The sequence below is a fragment of the Andrena cerasifolii genome, chromosome 8, assembly GCF_050908995.1.
Source record: "Andrena cerasifolii isolate SP2316 chromosome 8, iyAndCera1_principal, whole genome shotgun sequence".
NCBI lineage: Eukaryota > Metazoa > Arthropoda > Insecta > Hymenoptera > Andrenidae > Andrena > Andrena cerasifolii.
Window position 1 is genome coordinate 12,818,496 of NC_135125.1, and position 15,911 is coordinate 12,834,406.

General features: G+C 50.5%; 1 protein-coding gene across 1 annotated transcript; it reads left to right on the top strand.

Moving 5' to 3' along the window:
• Nucleotides 1-9,394: 9,394 nt before the first annotated feature.
• LOC143372127 (uncharacterized) lies at nucleotides 9,395-15,241 on the top strand. The gene is made up of 3 exons (XM_076818048.1): nucleotides 9,395-10,465; nucleotides 12,111-12,293; nucleotides 14,092-15,241. Exons 1-3 carry the CDS (start codon nucleotides 10,406-10,408, stop codon nucleotides 14,272-14,274), a joined length of 426 nt encoding a protein of 141 aa, XP_076674163.1. The 5' UTR covers nucleotides 9,395-10,405; the 3' UTR covers nucleotides 14,275-15,241.
• Nucleotides 15,242-15,911: the final 670 nt, after the last annotated feature.

Below are 15,911 nucleotides of genomic sequence, written 5' to 3' on the forward strand. Positions count from 1 at the left end.
TAAAAATCATCCAGGCAAGCAGCAGTCGCGAGGCCATTAAAATTCATGGGCAGGAAAAGGCAAAAGCCAGGGGTCTATCTACATACATTACAATTTTATAAAAGTCCCTGCTAGTGGATTTGCATGCTTCGATCTCGTGCAATCCGTCGTCCTTACGAGCGTGGTTCCGACGAATGGATTCTACCGCGGTTTCGGGGAAGGGCCATGCACAACGAGCCGTTTAATTATTTTTATGTAAATGCCAAAGCAGCGACGGCCCGGGGATTACTCTTGCAATTTCGCGGGATGAACGAACGGGGCCAATTCGTGGGGTACGAGCTGGATATGGAAGAGTCTCTGGCGTAATGTTGCGAACACGCGCTTTGGGATGCCACGGGGGCTCCGTGGGGGGGAAACCTCGTGGGGCTGTTTACCCCTCGGTTGGGCGAGCGCGCGCGCGCGCGCGCTGATCGTCGACACGCCGAGAAACAGATGGCAACGTGCTCGCATTCTCCATGAGAAATTCGCCGTATATATTTCTTTGCTCATCCACGGGGCCATCAACATCCTGCGACAATCGTAGGGGGCGAGAACAGCTTGAGGGAATATGTAATGATAAAGCGTCGAGGATGCTCGAATGCTGGAAACTGCTTTCAGCACAGTTGCGAGGTGGAAGATCGTGGCGTAATCGTTTGCTAAACTTTTTCCCAGTAAATATTGTTCGTGAACGCCACACGCGAATGCAAATGTTGACCAAGTACACGGCTGAAGCGACTCGCATGCGACGGGAAGTGTCTCTAGCGATTAATTATCGCCTACGGCGTGCTTGCTGAAACTCTCTAAATAGAATCTCCTTTGTTTAACGGAGGATTACGACCGCTCGCACAGTCATGACTTATTCAATGATCTATGGGAAATCCGATACCAGAGGGTGTCTTCTGTCCTCGACTAGGGTCACCGACAAAACAGCAGGGTGCGTTTCGTTTATTATGGCTCTCGGTGCCCACGAAATCCGCGCATCCCGCTGCTTTCCTTCGATGACTAATGCCGCCCAGTTCTTGTTTGCCCCCGCGACACTCGGGTGTTTGCGGTGCAGCAATAAACGTCTCTACTTTTGTTGCTTAATGAACTATTCCTCCGGCGATTTGGACGAGAATAATGTCTGCTGTAATCGTTTCGAATGAGCGAAACGCCCCCCGGACGTCTTAACGTTACCCACCTCGCCGTATAATTTTTCTTAACGACCGTTTCAGGAACATAAGGAAGTTCCAACGGGGGCGTATTTCGTGCCCATAATCGTACGTCTCTCCGAATGCAGAGAGCGTCGTTTGGATATCGTAAAAATCGCTGCAACGAAAAATCCCTGGGAATACTAATTGACACGTGGGAGAAAGGAAATAACCGTGGTGGGCGTTAGACGAGATAGCGATGCCTGTTTCGGGCCCCGACGCCAACGCGACGCCGCATTGGGCCCGACGAGCATCGTGATGCTTAACAGCGCCCTTCACTTCGAAGACGATACGCTTAATACCAGCGATGGGTGCTGGTTCCTTCTTCTGGCGAGTCATCGAACAAGTTAATCGTCACTCTGAACATCGTTCGAGTTTCAATTGAATGATTCGAGCCGGCTGATAAATCTTGGCGCAACAAACCGTCCTCGTGAACTTTAGGACTCTACAGCTTCGAGGAATTTAAAAATTCGTAAAGTCTGCTGGTAATTAGACTCCCACAGGGAGCTTGAGATTCCTGCTCGAGGATTGTAGACGCGTAGAGTATTGGAAAATATTGAAAGTCGGATTTCCACTGATATTCGAGGGTTCGTTCACGCGTTGGGAGCGAGCTGGGCGCATCGAGGCCATCGCTGGGAGACTTCGAAGCCCTGTGCAAGCTTTCCTATCGGCAGTTGACGAGTTGACAGAAGATAAACAGCGTAGGCTGCAGTTACACTCGACGTCGGTCAGTCGCCTATCCCCGGATACTTATCCCCTGTTTTTATTATCTATTTGCGCTACGTGCGTCGTACGCGATATCGTTCCCTGCTATCGCGATTCGAGACAGATCAACGGAGATTCGTTCATCGCTGACCAACGCCGGTGACTTTGATCCCTCAGGGCTCTATAATTCATCGAAGCAATCTACGATACGATCATCAAGCAAAAGGATATAAAACGCGAGGGAACAGATACTTTCTTGTTCGCGCTCGACGATGTTTGGCAGCCTCTAACTTTAATCAGCTCATGCTGATGCGAGCCACGAATCAGCGTTTCTCTGCTACTGCCAAGTAATATGCGGCACGCAGCCTGTACTGCGTCTTTCGATCGGGCCCACAACGACTCGTTTGAGCCTGGAAATCGCGTCTGCGTACATTACCTGCTAATTAAAGCCAGGAAGATAGAAATGACGCCGGGTAAGCGTGTTTTCCGCGAGACAACGGAGACGATTGTGCGCTGGCAGAGCATTATTGTTCTTCGCCGCGTTGCGTCACAGTTATTTTCAAGTCTGACGGGAACAATCAACCACCTTGATCGCCATGTTCATTGGAGGACCATTTCGGAACGCGCCGATGAAAATTCAGACGCGATATCGCCCGACCTCAAGGAACTTGAAGGTTCTTTAATTCAGGATACAAGTCGGGGCAGGAGAGTCTTTCGACAACTAGTTACAATTTCGTGAACCGAAGCTTCGCTGAACTGAGAGGAGAAACAAAGATACCAAGGTGCCGTGTAACACGCGGTACGGTTACGAGGTTACGAAGAAAGGATTACAAGCTGCAGCTGCAGGCCGATGTTTACGCGGCTGCTGAGTGCAGCGATCCGAGAAACGGAGTTCATCCTGGATGTTCTTAAAACGTAAACCGAGCTCTAACCGTGCCTTACGTGCACACCCACTGCTGAATTGTATGTTTCGGTACGCCTTCGCGATCGCGGTGCTCTAGATTTCCGAGAAGAGAGCCTTCGATCCAACTAGGAGCAGCTGTAGAAGCACCAGGTGCGATCCGCTCGTCGTCGATTCTTCCGTGGGTCGACAAACGTCCGTGCATAATAAATACCTTCTGTTGGAACAAGGCTTCGAAAAATGGACAATACACCCTCGGAACTTTCCACTTGGACGGAAGACAGGGTGCCAAGTCGTACAATAAAAATCACACAAACGGCAGGAAGTTGGAACACTGATATATTTGGATAACAGTCGTTGGAATAATAGAGCCTCCGCTATCCACTGAACGGTACAAGCATTAGTGGCGCTGAATCGATGTTCACCGCCCCGGAAATAATCCCAGGCTATCTCGGAATCCCTCGATCCACTGTCCCGGTGCCTAGACCCACGATCTAGGCCGAAGATCGAAGCGCTACGTCTTTCAGCTGGCGAATGGTCGCTAAAGGGTCGCCAGAGAGAGACGGGCGAAGATTCAAAAAAAGAGAGCGGCCCTGGAGAGTCACGGTGTCATTGAAACGGCGAAATCAGGACGCGTGAAAGGGCTTCCGGCTGCATTCAGGTATCAGAAAGGCGAAAGAAAGAGAGAATTAACGGGTGAATGGTCGCAGACGGGTGTCCCCCAAGATCGTGCGTGTTCACGCGCGCGCCGCTTGCGTGGCCGATTATGAATAAGGATTAACCTTCATTCAGGGGCCCGATCTATTCATCCTGCGCCCTGAACGCCGACACAATGACGGCCGTACATCTTCGTTCCGCCTTGCCTCCGTTCCTTTCGCTCTCCTCCCCCTACTGTCGCTGATTTATATCGAGGAGAGTTGGCTTTTGAAGTTGCGCGCAGACGGCCCCATAAATTTCGCGCCCCTTGCCGGGGTCCGTTCGACGCGGCGCCTTTCTAACCAGCAAATTGGAGTACATTGTTAATTAAGATCGCGTGATGTCGCTGTGTCGTCCCCAGCCGTGCTTCTTCTCCAGCTTTCCAGGGGGGTGATAAACTTCTGTCGCGCGAATATCGAGCTTGGAGGAGCACTCAACCCCGCTCTCCTCGCCAAATACTTTCGAAGAAGCTTTCGTAAAGTTGCCGTTTCTCCCCTAAACTACTGCCTATCGATTGGAATCCTTCCCTCCGTGTTCACCGAGTGTTTCAGACACTTAAGCATCCATCAGAATCCCTCGAGTACCAGCGAGATCTCTGTCGGTTTATTTTCGCGAGAGGAATCGGCTGTCTCGCTGGCGGGGCGACGCCACGGAAAGTGGGTCGCGGAACGCGCGTAGAAGAGGAAACGCGCGAGTGGATCGCACTTTCACCGAGGGGAATCTCGTAATTTTTTACGGCCTGTACGAGCGAGCTAACCGGCCACCGAATGGATCCGCGTTGACAGTTTCGAGTACACTCGGGAGCGCGGCTTCGCCCTGGACGAACAGCAGAGGCGACAGCTCGCATCGTTCAGCCGAGGCGCGAAAAAAAGGGGTGAGAGACGCGAAAATTCGCGTCGAGCTTCTGCCGCCCCGATAATATTTCACCGGGGGCAGGAGCGCTCGAAGACGGGGAAAAGATTGATGATCGCTGGCGGGCGATTCAGCGCGTAACACGCGTCGCTTTCTGTTCATGGGATTCGAGAACATTGGCGTGCAATCGAATTAACAGCATCCAACAAGCTGCTCCATCCAGCCCCCAGACACTGCGATCGCGGTGGGATTTAAAATTCTATTAATTTCAACTCGCCCCCTTCGGAAGTGGAAACAAGGATCGACGAGTGATTTCCTCTCGAATCGTTAATAAAGTTTCCAACCGGGCACGTGAATAAGAAGAATGAGACGCGGCTGCTCCTTTTTGCCTACGCATCGGGGGAATTCAGTTTCCGAAGTTTTTTTCGAAGAAACTCGATCGAGGGGGGGCGCGATCAACGAAGGATGACGGTGATGTAGCTTTGATCCCTCCCGGTGGTCTTTGATCCAAGCAGCTCTCTCGTGAATCGACTCCTCGAGCGTGTCGTCGATGGAAACAGGCACCGGGGGAAAGAAAATAATTGTCGTCGTTATAACGGTGTTGATAATGATACAGGCTTCGCCTGCGAACACCGCTTCAAGGATATCGGGTTTTCATTGCGGGACACCGATTTTCCAGCCCTCCAGCAGCCACGTTAATTGAAGGTTTATGTAAGCCCGATCTCGCTGCGAGCTACGGCTCACGCGCCCTTTTTCTGCGCCGGGATAATCGTCCTTTGAGGAATATGGCGATCGCTGTTATGCTTGGAATCTCTTAACGGCCTCCACGTGGAAGGGTAGAGTCGCGGAGAATTTTAAATATTTCTTTGGGATGATCGTAAATTCGTTTCTGTTTTTTTTTTTTTTTATGTGAAACGAAAAAAGTGTAGACTACGAGAGAGCCGATAGTATTATTGAAAGGGGAGCTTAATGAAATTCAGAAAATGAGATTGAAGGGAAATCGAAGAGAAAGTTTAAGAACGAAGACAGCTGCGACGACACAGTAATGAATTATACGAAACGAAGCGAAGATTCCACGAGTTGCAGGCTTTTATCGAGCAAGTCAGAGTGTTGTGTTCTGGCTGCGGCCAGTGGATGACGCAACAGTACGATACCCGCTTATCGACGCTTTCAGAGAATACTGTATTATCCGATTTGAATAGCTGATAGGAATTTATGTGATTTATTGAAAACAGGATTCAAAGAATTCTTTAATTTTCAGTAAATTCTCTCGTTTGCTTTGAGAGGAGCTTTTAACAAGATTTTCTTTCTTATTGGTGGAAGATAACACAGAATTCTGCACAGGCTGAGACTCGAGTATTTCTAGAAATCTTTCCACAGAATTTTACTCCAGTTACAGTGTAGTCTCCCGATGATTGCACATAGTAATATTAATAAATACAATCTAAAGATAAAATTATCAACGCATTGAGCACTCACCAATCAAGTGGCGCCCTCTAAATCCTCCTGCTGCATCCAAAGTCCTGTCGATCCAGCAGGCGATCAGCGGCGCCTTCTAAACAAACGAGCAAACACAAATTCGAAAAATATATCTTCAACCTTCGCTGTTGTACACAGAAGCGCGTACAGTTATGCTAGAAGCAAATATTTGCCTTTTGCCGCAGACTAAACTTCCTCGAAACCATAACGGAACTATGCCTGCAAGCATGACTTCCTAGGACGCTACGAAAAGCACCGTGATTCATATTTCGAGGCGTGCAGGAGTCTCCGGTGTACCGGAACATCCGGCTCGTGTCGTAATTTCAGTTTTACGAGGTGACGACTGACAAAAAACAGGCATCCAACCCAGTTCCCTCCGCGAGTATGTATTCCTCGAGGATGAATCTCCACCGAGAGGAACATGGCGAAGCGATCATTATTCGTGAACGTGGTTGCAGCGGGAACAGCTTCGACACCGCGACGAAGAAAGGAAGCTTGCATCGAGAGAAAGGCCAGCTGACCAATTCGTCATCCGCTCCGCGAAATTCTTTTTACTCGCTCGCGAAGTTAAATCTCGATTAGCTGGTGCATTAGAATTTATTGCAGCTCCCGGGTTGGCGTACACGGCCAAACTGTCAGGAGAAATGTCTGAAATCACCCGTGCTATCCAGTTGTAACCACTCAGAAGCAAAGGTTCAGGGAATCTTTCCATCGCCCAACCGGGCTTCCGCAATATCGGGCGAAGAGCTCGCTGGGAATCAATTATCGCGAGTTCAAGAATGCCAATTAATATTCATGCATTCCCGTTGGCTAGCAAGAAAACGCAAATGGAAACGGATCCAGGGGATCCAGCCCGTATTTACGCGCCCTCCGGGGCTTCGATCGGAGAACGAACGAAACGACCGCCGGGTTCGTTAACTAATTACAGCCCACTATCTCCGAAGGGCTGTTGTGTCCAAGGGTATGCCTCCACTGTGCTCGCAATCGACGTCATAAGATGGTTAATGACGCTATTTTTCCCGCGATAACTTTCGATCTGGTAGGCTGCGATCGTATGATTCAAATTGCAGGGATAATTCCCCTGTTGACTTACGTCTGTCCCATCTTCTATTTGCAGTGTCAGAAGGAAGTATTTCTGGGTGTAGACGCGACTGTCTGCTTGACTGCATATCTTATGGCAGAATTCTATACTGCAAGCTGCAAGTCATCGATAAACTTTATCTACCCTTGTGAATCACAAAGCAAGCTTCCGCGTCAGGGTGCTAATAAATACAACGTTGTATGAAGAGGGAAGCCGAAGATGACATTGAAATGTCACAGATGCCTCCAGCCAGCGATTTTTCGCAGGCTTCCTGCGCCATAAACCAGAGTAAACAGATCTTCTGCCTTTCCAAGCTCGAATAAGCTGAAAAAGAGGGAGATTACGCGACGCCCACGGAAGCCTGTCAGAGGGACGATTTTGACGCTGCACAGTAGCTACTTCCGCGAGGGGATGGCTTTGTTCAAGGAATTATAAACGGAGAGCCTGAATATTGCGTTTTTAATTCGCCGATGACTGGCTGCTCCGCCGGCCAGGCAATTCGCGTAGGTACGCTCGCGGTGAGCGCGCAATTAAAAGTTTTTCAAGCTCCTCTGTCGCCTGCGGTTCCGACGGTGTTTCCTTGGTCGGCGTCGAGAGACCAATTATCAAAATACTAGAGGCATTGTTGGCACAATTCGCTTCATCCTCGAAAGGTCAGCCCTTTTCTCGGTTCACGAGCGAGCGGCAAGTCGCTGTGAAACCGAGCAAGAATGAAGCAAACGGGCGTCGGCCATCAATGAATTCGGACCGGAGTAAGTTGCACTCGGATCTTATTATAGACACACCTACGATCATTCGTAGAGTACCGATGACTCAATCGCACACCGCTGACTCACATGCGAAGAAGAAAAAGCAGCAACCAAACACCTTGCGCGTTCGTTTTCCATCAGACACCCCAAGTGTTTACACAACATCGCGCGCAAGGTATGCACATATTCTCGACGTGTTCGCGCTCCGTTTCGCGTCGACCTGAAACGATTACTAATCTCTGTTTACATGCGAGACTTCGCAGCGTAAGGGACACACCCCCTATTGCGCCACACGTTCCAGAAACGCCGGGACCCCGAATTTCGTGGATAACTCGCGTGCACCAATCCCTGATCATCGATTCTCAGGAGGAGGAGGAACTAGGTCGCAGCATCCCGAGGAACCGTAAGCCAACGAAAGTTCGATGAAAAACGAGGCGAACGGAAGACGAGCGAGAAGTTCCCGAATCACTGTGCCAGTTTATGATCCCGGCTGGTCAGCCGTGCTCGTTTTTTATTAAAGGCCGCCAAGGGGTTGCCCTCCCGGGGCACCACTTATGCAGACATCTCGCCGGGCGGTCGTTTGGACGTGCATAAACAGAACGGTTTAGCGGTGATTTTGCCGCGGAACGATTGAAAAGCTGGATCGTACGTGGACCGAATACTCCGCCAGGATCTTGTCTCCATTAAGATCGATCTGTATTCCTGGCACAGAATCGACGCTTTACGCGCAGCTAAAGGGTCGGCCAGAACTCGTAAAGCCACTTCGTTCGCCACTTTTTTCTTCGCACGGGCAAGAAAGAGCCAATGATTCGGAGGGACACATGGAAACATAATCGCGTGATCGTCGGCCACGCGGCGATGATGTCGTAAGCACGAGCCCCAAGATGGAAGAAACTGATCGAATATCCTCAGGCTTATTGCCCGGGGCCGATGGAATGGCTCGTGGAGTCCTTTATTTGGTCGTGAAACGTTTTGTGGCTGCCCGACATGGACCGCTTTTATTTCTTCATTAGAACGTTTCAACCAGAGGGTTGTAACGACGGCCAGTCGTAACGGCAGGTACCCCAAGTGGCGTTGAATCCGCGAAATGGTCAACGTTATGATCGTGCCTCGAGGATCTTCGATTTGTCCAACTTCTTCTGCCTTGCATTCAAAACCTGGGCGCACGTGCCGCGCCAGGGAGTCGGATCTTGTACAGGACACTCCGAGTACAGATTGTAAGAAGGCTGCCGCCTCCACAGATTTTTGCGAACCTAATTTGCCGAGTTGCTTCCACTGATTGGAAAGTTGATATGCAAATTTATGGAATCGAAGTCCCTGCTAGAAATCCGGGGAAGATAATTGGAGGATTTTACTAGCAAATAAAACCCAGACTCTCCTCCTTTCAATCAGACTTTCAACTTAATACTCCTCTATGCCCTATTCAAGAAGCCTTAAGATAAAAGTAATTCCAAGAAACACCCTTACCTCGTCGACCTTTAACGGAGCTTTCGACCGAAGTTCACCCGCGGACGGTCGTGCTCGCGACGTTCATTAAAAAATTGTTGAGGCGAGCCCCGGGAAATTCGCTTTCCGCGACGGTGCGCGTGGTTGGTCGAGGAATTTTACCGGAGGGCAGCCGCGGTGGCAGTAACGAGCGATTCCGCGAAACGCGAAAGGAAAGGATCGTCTAATTTTGGCAAAGGCGGCTACCTTCGATCGTCGATCCGCTCAGCGCCGCGAGCTCGCCATGTTTGAGAGGAGTCGAGCGTCTATGTACGTGGGTGTGTCGGTCCGATCGTGTTATTCGTTTATTATGCTAGCTGGCTTGCCCGGCTATATTGTGCCGGGAGGCGTTGTAAAAGCGAGGCTGGCGCTGTTCTTGAAAACGCTGCCGATACATCCTCCCCCCGATCGCTCGCGATTTCACTTTCCTCGCTGTCGCCCGAGCTCGAGGAGCTTCCACGGCTGGAGAACGCGGGCCACCCTCGGGGATCGATCAAGTGGCAAATTCTCGCGAGAGGTCTTCCGTGATCGTTTATCGGGAGCTCGGTGAACGAGTTGCTCCGTGCTCCGTGTAAACTCAACGAATCGGAAATCTTCCCGGAGGAAGAGGACGAAATAGTGTAATACTTGTTCCCGTTGCGAGACCCACGTGAAAGTTCGCGAGGGATGACCTTATCCGGAACTTTGATAGTGAACATTCTGGTCGGCGTGGTTCTCAGAAGCGTGGGTGATTATATTTCTCAGCGGACGAGCGTTACGACGGGGCAAGGATTGGTGCTTTTACGACGTCGAACCGTTGACGATCGAGACCGCCGCGATTTCTATTTCTTGCCGACGTGCTTCGCGCTCCTTTCCTGTCTCTAATTAAACCAGACTCCCCGCGGAGACGTAAACGTTTAATTTAACGCCAACTATGCTCGTAAATTTCGCGAAGGAATTCCCGGTATCGCGTTTTTCCTGAGGGAATAGGTTCGCCGAGGGACGTGCTCCCGTGGTGGAAGCCCACCCCGGCGGTGCCAGTGATAGGACGCGCGATAAAATGCGCGCCGGAGGAGGCCTCCTCTCGCTTTCCAATGGCTCGTGTCGTCGCCTGAGTCGACAGCGCTTCGAAGATTGAATCACAGGCGGAATCTCGATGATCTATGCTCGCGCGAGAAGAAAGGTTACAAGCGAAGCCAACGGAATATCTCCATCGCGGAGGATTATTTAAATCTGTCGGGTGAAGGTGCTTTATGTCATTGTCACGGCCATGCCGCTCAGGTCGGAAGCCTCCTCTTCGAGGGACACCCTGGATACTGTTACGACCACGGTTAGTTCGATTGGAAGTTTCACACCTTATCGATGGCACTAAATCGCTCATACGCAGCCGGTGATAGCATCCAACTCGATAGAATACGGTGTCCAATGAAATTGATCGGACACCCGATCTTTCCAGCAATCGCGGAGAATTCGTTTGATCGATTCGCCCACCATCAAGGGATCGTGGCGATTCTGCACAGTGCACACGGTACGGACGTTCGCGTATTTGCGACTCACGCCTCGGGGGTTCCTGCTTACGCGGCTTACGGGCGAAATAGATCACGGAACAGGCCACTTCTGCGTCGTGGCTATCTACATCCGGCGCGGCGGTGGTTCAATTTGAATATGTGTAATAATAGGAAAACGTCGGTACCCGCGGCTGCCTGCTCTCCACTCCACCGTTCCACCTGCGACGGCAACGCGGAATGCAAAATAGCCTCGCGACAGGTTAAATTGCATCGGTGTCGCGCGAATGGAAATGGAGCTGTCACGTCGGCCGAGATCGCTATCCAAAATTTAATGCCGCCCGTGACCAGTGGGTGTTCTCTTTCTCCCCTTTTTGTCTTTGACGCGCAATCTCGTCGAACCCGCGGCTGATGAGATAGGAACCAGGTTAACGAAATCCTGCGGCCTCCCCCCCCCCCCGCCCCCCGAGAATCGCATAAATATGCGCCTTGTTTCTTTCCGTTCGTATTTCCGGCGCGCTTTGTTCCATTCCAGGTTAAACATTCGCTCGGGTCTGTAGGAGGACCTCATCAATGTATTTACAGTTCGCTGGCTATCTGTACAAATGAGGTCTCTTTTTATTTTACCCTCTCCTTTGGTAACTGCAGTCGACCCTCTTTCAAACACGTTGCCCAATACTTCAAACTTCAGCTTTGATTCCGGTGACTCTCTCTTCTTCAAATTTGTTTCAACAGGCAACAGCTGATGGGACTTGACTCTAAGTACATCTTATTGATTTCGTGTCCGGAGTTTGTAAAAATTCACCTCCCTTATGCATCCTCTCTCCATTTCAATTTCGGCCCCGCTGACACAGGTGTCCTGAAATCTTATTCCACCTGATTCCTCACCCTTAGTCGCTTCCCATGAATTATTCCTGCCGGTTTAAAATTCACTGTACCCTTCCCAGTCGCAAGTACCTACAGTTCTCAGCCAGCAGCGCGATTAAAAGGTCGTTACGATCCGCAAGACACATCGAACTCACATTTGTCTACATCCTCTCGCTCCGCTTCCTAAACGACCTCTTTCGACTTCAATTCTATCCCTAAAGACACGCTTGCAACTTTATCCATCTTCGAAACGAGCCACCCGGCACTTCATCCTCCCAGTCACCCTTCATAAATCTATTCCTCCTAGTTACGGAGGCGGTATTTTTCTTTTAGCCTCGAACCGAGTTATATTGCCTCGAGAAGTCAGCTTTTATAGCGGCAATTTTTACCGAACCTCGTCCATTACTTTGCTGCGTTTATGTTACTTCCCGTGTATTGATGTATACCCTCTACTTTGCCTGAAATATTCTTTGCTCCCGCGCTTACAGCGCAGAGCCTCCGAGTACGTACACAGGCGCGCAAACTGTGTCGGAAGAATGATGGAGAAACGGCCATTCGCGAAATGCCCGAAATGCTGACTGGATATTTATCATGTGTTGTCAGGAGGAACAACGTCGCACCGGAAGATACGTCGCAGGCGGGGCAGTGCTCGCGATCACGTTGCTCGGCGTGCATCATGTCCTGCTGCGGGATGCATCGACCGTGGCTGGCGTCTGCATACCAGCTATAATAATGGTGTCCTACATTATCTGGATTTTGTATTCCGCCCACCGGGACAGGCGAAAGGTAACGAGTTTTAAATCACAGCTCCCGCGGAACGGTCGAAACGGGGGCGAGCAGGGGTCGCGCTCGAGAGGGAACTGGAAAATTGCCAGCGGGTTTGTTAAATGTTTACAGAATTTTCGGCCCAGCGGCTCGGGTTAAAGGTTTGCGGTGAACTCGACCGCCGAGCCACCCCCCTTATTTCGCATTCCCGATCAAACACACCGCGATACTTTCCAATTTTTCCTCGAATTCTCAGCGAATTTTCAGCGAAACAATGCTGACGAAGTATGTAATTACGTGCCACACAAAATGAAAGCAAAGCGACTCGTTATTGTTATCAGAAAAATGAACAAACCAGGGAGGTTCGTGCAGCGCGTATAGCCTTCGGCGAACGCTGCGGGCTAATTTTCAAAAGTTTTAAGTCCAGACGCTTCGGAGTTTTCAAAGTACGCCCTCACCGGTGGTCAGTGGGCGACGTAATTATCGCCCAAGCGGAAAGCCCTTTTACATTCCCGGCGTGAAGCTACATTTAGCTTGTGCAAATGAAGTAACAAGGGCTACTTAAATTTTTATATTCACGGGAAAAAGAAATTGCTGGGTGCCAGCTGAAACTGAGTATGGAGGAAGTATATTCCCTTGAATTTTAACCGAAGAGAACAGCAAGCGTGAACCAGCGGCAGAACCGTGCCTGAAAGGTCCGGATGAAGCGCATAATTGAACGGGGATGGAGTTCGGGAATAAACGACGTTTTGCAGAAGCAGAAAAACCGGGGCGAACGCATGGGAGGGTAAATTAGAGAGCTCGTTCGCGTAAGCGATGCATCCGCGGATGACACAACTTTTCCCTCTCGGCTTACTTTTAATCTTGTAATAAGTCAGGCGACCGGGAGCAGCGTGCTCGATGGCGCGGAGAGTAATTAAATTGCCTGAAAACCAGAGCCGATTGGTTCGTTTCTAAAGATCGTATTACGCGGGAACATCGTTCGATAGCTTTTTACGTGATCGCGAGATTCGCAACGGAGCGGAGTCCGGGTCCGCCGGTGTATCGAACCGGGGCATAATTCCTGCTAATCCAACGAGCATTGAAAAATCAAGTTTCCACGGAAATTAATCGTCCCCAAAGAAATTCACTCGACGAACCGGGATCCGTAGCATCGGCGCGGCGTAGAAGTTAGGAGCATTGAGTTACGGAAAAAAAGAGAAACGGTTAAAATAAGCGGCGTACAGACTGTCTGAACTGGAACAAGGTTAGTTGATAACATAAAACGAGGTTATCTGCTTTCAGGTAGGATTCGTGATTTACGAGGACTGAATGTGGGGCTCGCGGATCTTCTTGTCGTCTAACGCGTTCCGAAGAAGCTACAGCAAATGAACTTTACAATAAACTCCGAGCACACCTTTCGCTACATGAAATAATAATCTATTCAAATTATCCACGGTGGAACTTTGAGGAAATCGAACTTCCTCGCTCCTAAAACTTCGTTTATAATAATTCTTCGGCGCGAACGCCTGTTTCGAAGGCATCGCAAGATTCGAAGACGCGAGAGTTCGTGTAATTTCGACAGCGATTGGAAGTGGCAGCCCCCGTCCTTTGCCGTATCAACCTGTGTATACGCGCGACGAAGCGTTCAGACAGGTGTTCCGCTTTTGCCTCTTTGCCCGGGCATAGTTCCCTGGCTGGCAATTGGGCGAGCAGCGTTCGATTTCGTTGTCGAGAACGGACGTTGCTCGTGCACAATTGAACAGAGGAAGCCGTGGCACGGTGGCAACTTTCGAAAAGTCAGGACGCTGACGAATCGCGTGCAACTCTCTGCTTTCAGGCGTCGAGGCTCGCCACGGCGATGCAGCTGACGGAAGTCATCAGCGACCCAGCCAGATCCGTTGACGCCATTCCCAAGGATGCCACCGGCACGGACGACCTCCGTAAGAGCTGTCCGAAATTAGCCTACGACGCGCGGGGATCCCGTGAGAATCCTGCCTTCTGCGCCAAGGACGAGGTCTAGCGAAGGATCGCTTCAAGGATTCATCAACTACTTTGTAGTTACGTTTCGTTTCGTGCAAAGTGCTGCGATGTTTGTATAGCGTTGCTGCGCGCTTCGTACTAATAAATACCGGCCGGCGAGGTTGCGTTCGCAAGTCGATGCACGCTTCATTAGCACGCCTAGTTTATGAGAGAAAATTATTTGCTTAGCCGAGGTGCGGGACGGGACTATTTGTTCATCCGCCGTCGATTCAACTACATGGATGGCACTTTTTGTTTACGCTGCCTCGCGGCTAGCCGTGCCCGACGTGTTTTGCAAATAAATCTACTGGGCGCGAAGATAAATCGTGATGCCCCAACGGTCTCTGTCATATTCCGCGGAATTTATTTGCCGCGACCGATAGAGTAAATCACCGTGGCCATTTTGCGGGCTACATAGATCCCGCCGCGCGCCAATATCGAGAGTCGCTGTTTCGCCGGAGCGACGCGAGGAAAGCGGTAAATCGATTCGAATTCATTATCGCTGCCGGTGGCTGCGATTCGTTTTCGTTAGTGCACGCAACGCGTGCTGGTCCGCGCTGGGTTCGTTAAAGGGCGCACGGGGGTGAGACGCCGCCGCGGCCATGTTTCCATGGTTTCTTCCTCATCTCTTATTTACTCTCTCGGCAGCTCGTAAATTGCGGTTAGAAAGAGTTATGCAGAATATTACTTGCAAAATACGGGCCTCGTTTAATGCGATTCAAGCGGGGCCTCATTATTTCATTATGTCGTCCCGGCGACCACCCCGCCTGCGCCGAGCGATCGAGCAAATTAGAGGGCGGGGTAGGCGGCGAAGAAACGTTTTTAATGAAATTTGCGTGCACTCAGTGTCGAGTACCCGCTCTCCGTACGCCGCTCCCTACAGTCCCCCCAAGATTCTTTTGCCCTTCGGTCCGAGCCTCTCGACGAGACCTCGAGAATAGCCTGCCGCCGACAGATTACGCGAGAAAGAGAAGAAAAAAAAACAACGCGGGGAATCGATAAAAGGAGAAACTCCAAGGGTGTAACCTCGACCGAAAGGAGAAAAGAACGGCCAAGAGCGAAGCAATCTAGCGACGCTCCTGCGCTTAATAGATGGCGTCCATTAATTAGGAAAAAATATAAAGTGACGGTGTAATTCATTAGGGAGCCCCGAGTCGCAATTCATTTTCGTCGCGGCGCTGGCACGTTTTCTTCATTCCATTCTTATCTCTCAATTATTCCTCGGTTGGTGAATTAAACGATCCGAGTGGGCCCGAGTGGCGAAACAATGACAGAGGGAAAAAGGAGCAGTCGCCCAGCAGGAAATAAAATATCCAGCCTCATTAACAACGGGGTTACTGGCGACGTTTTTGGCACGGGAAACCGCGATTCGATCGAACCAAGCTCGCCCGACGCTCGCGGATTACGTGGCCTCGTAATTCAGCCGGACCCTGTTTCGACGGGGTAATTAGATTCGTCTCGTTGGGGGCACGCGATTGCAGCATCCATCTTTCGATGGTTTTGCCGCGGAAGGAGCACGTCCATTCGAATCGCGTTCAACGTGAAATCGTGATTAAACGCTGTCCGCTGCCGTCCATCCTGGTGCCTCTCGAAACGTGTATATCTGCCGTTGTGCATCTAACCACGAGAAACTACCCC

Bases quoted from the DNA above. Each gene is read 5' to 3' on its own strand.
- LOC143372127 (XM_076818048.1), top strand. From the start codon at position 10,406: ATGCCGCTCAGGTCGGAAGCCTCCTCTTCGAGGGACACCCTGGATACT. The intron at 10,466-12,110 runs GTTAGTTCGATT...ATGTGTTGTCAG, and splicing joins TGGATACTGTTACGACCACG to GAGGAACAACGTCGCACCGG. The intron at 12,294-14,091 runs GTAACGAGTTTT...CTCTGCTTTCAG, and splicing joins CCCACCGGGACAGGCGAAAG to GCGTCGAGGCTCGCCACGGC.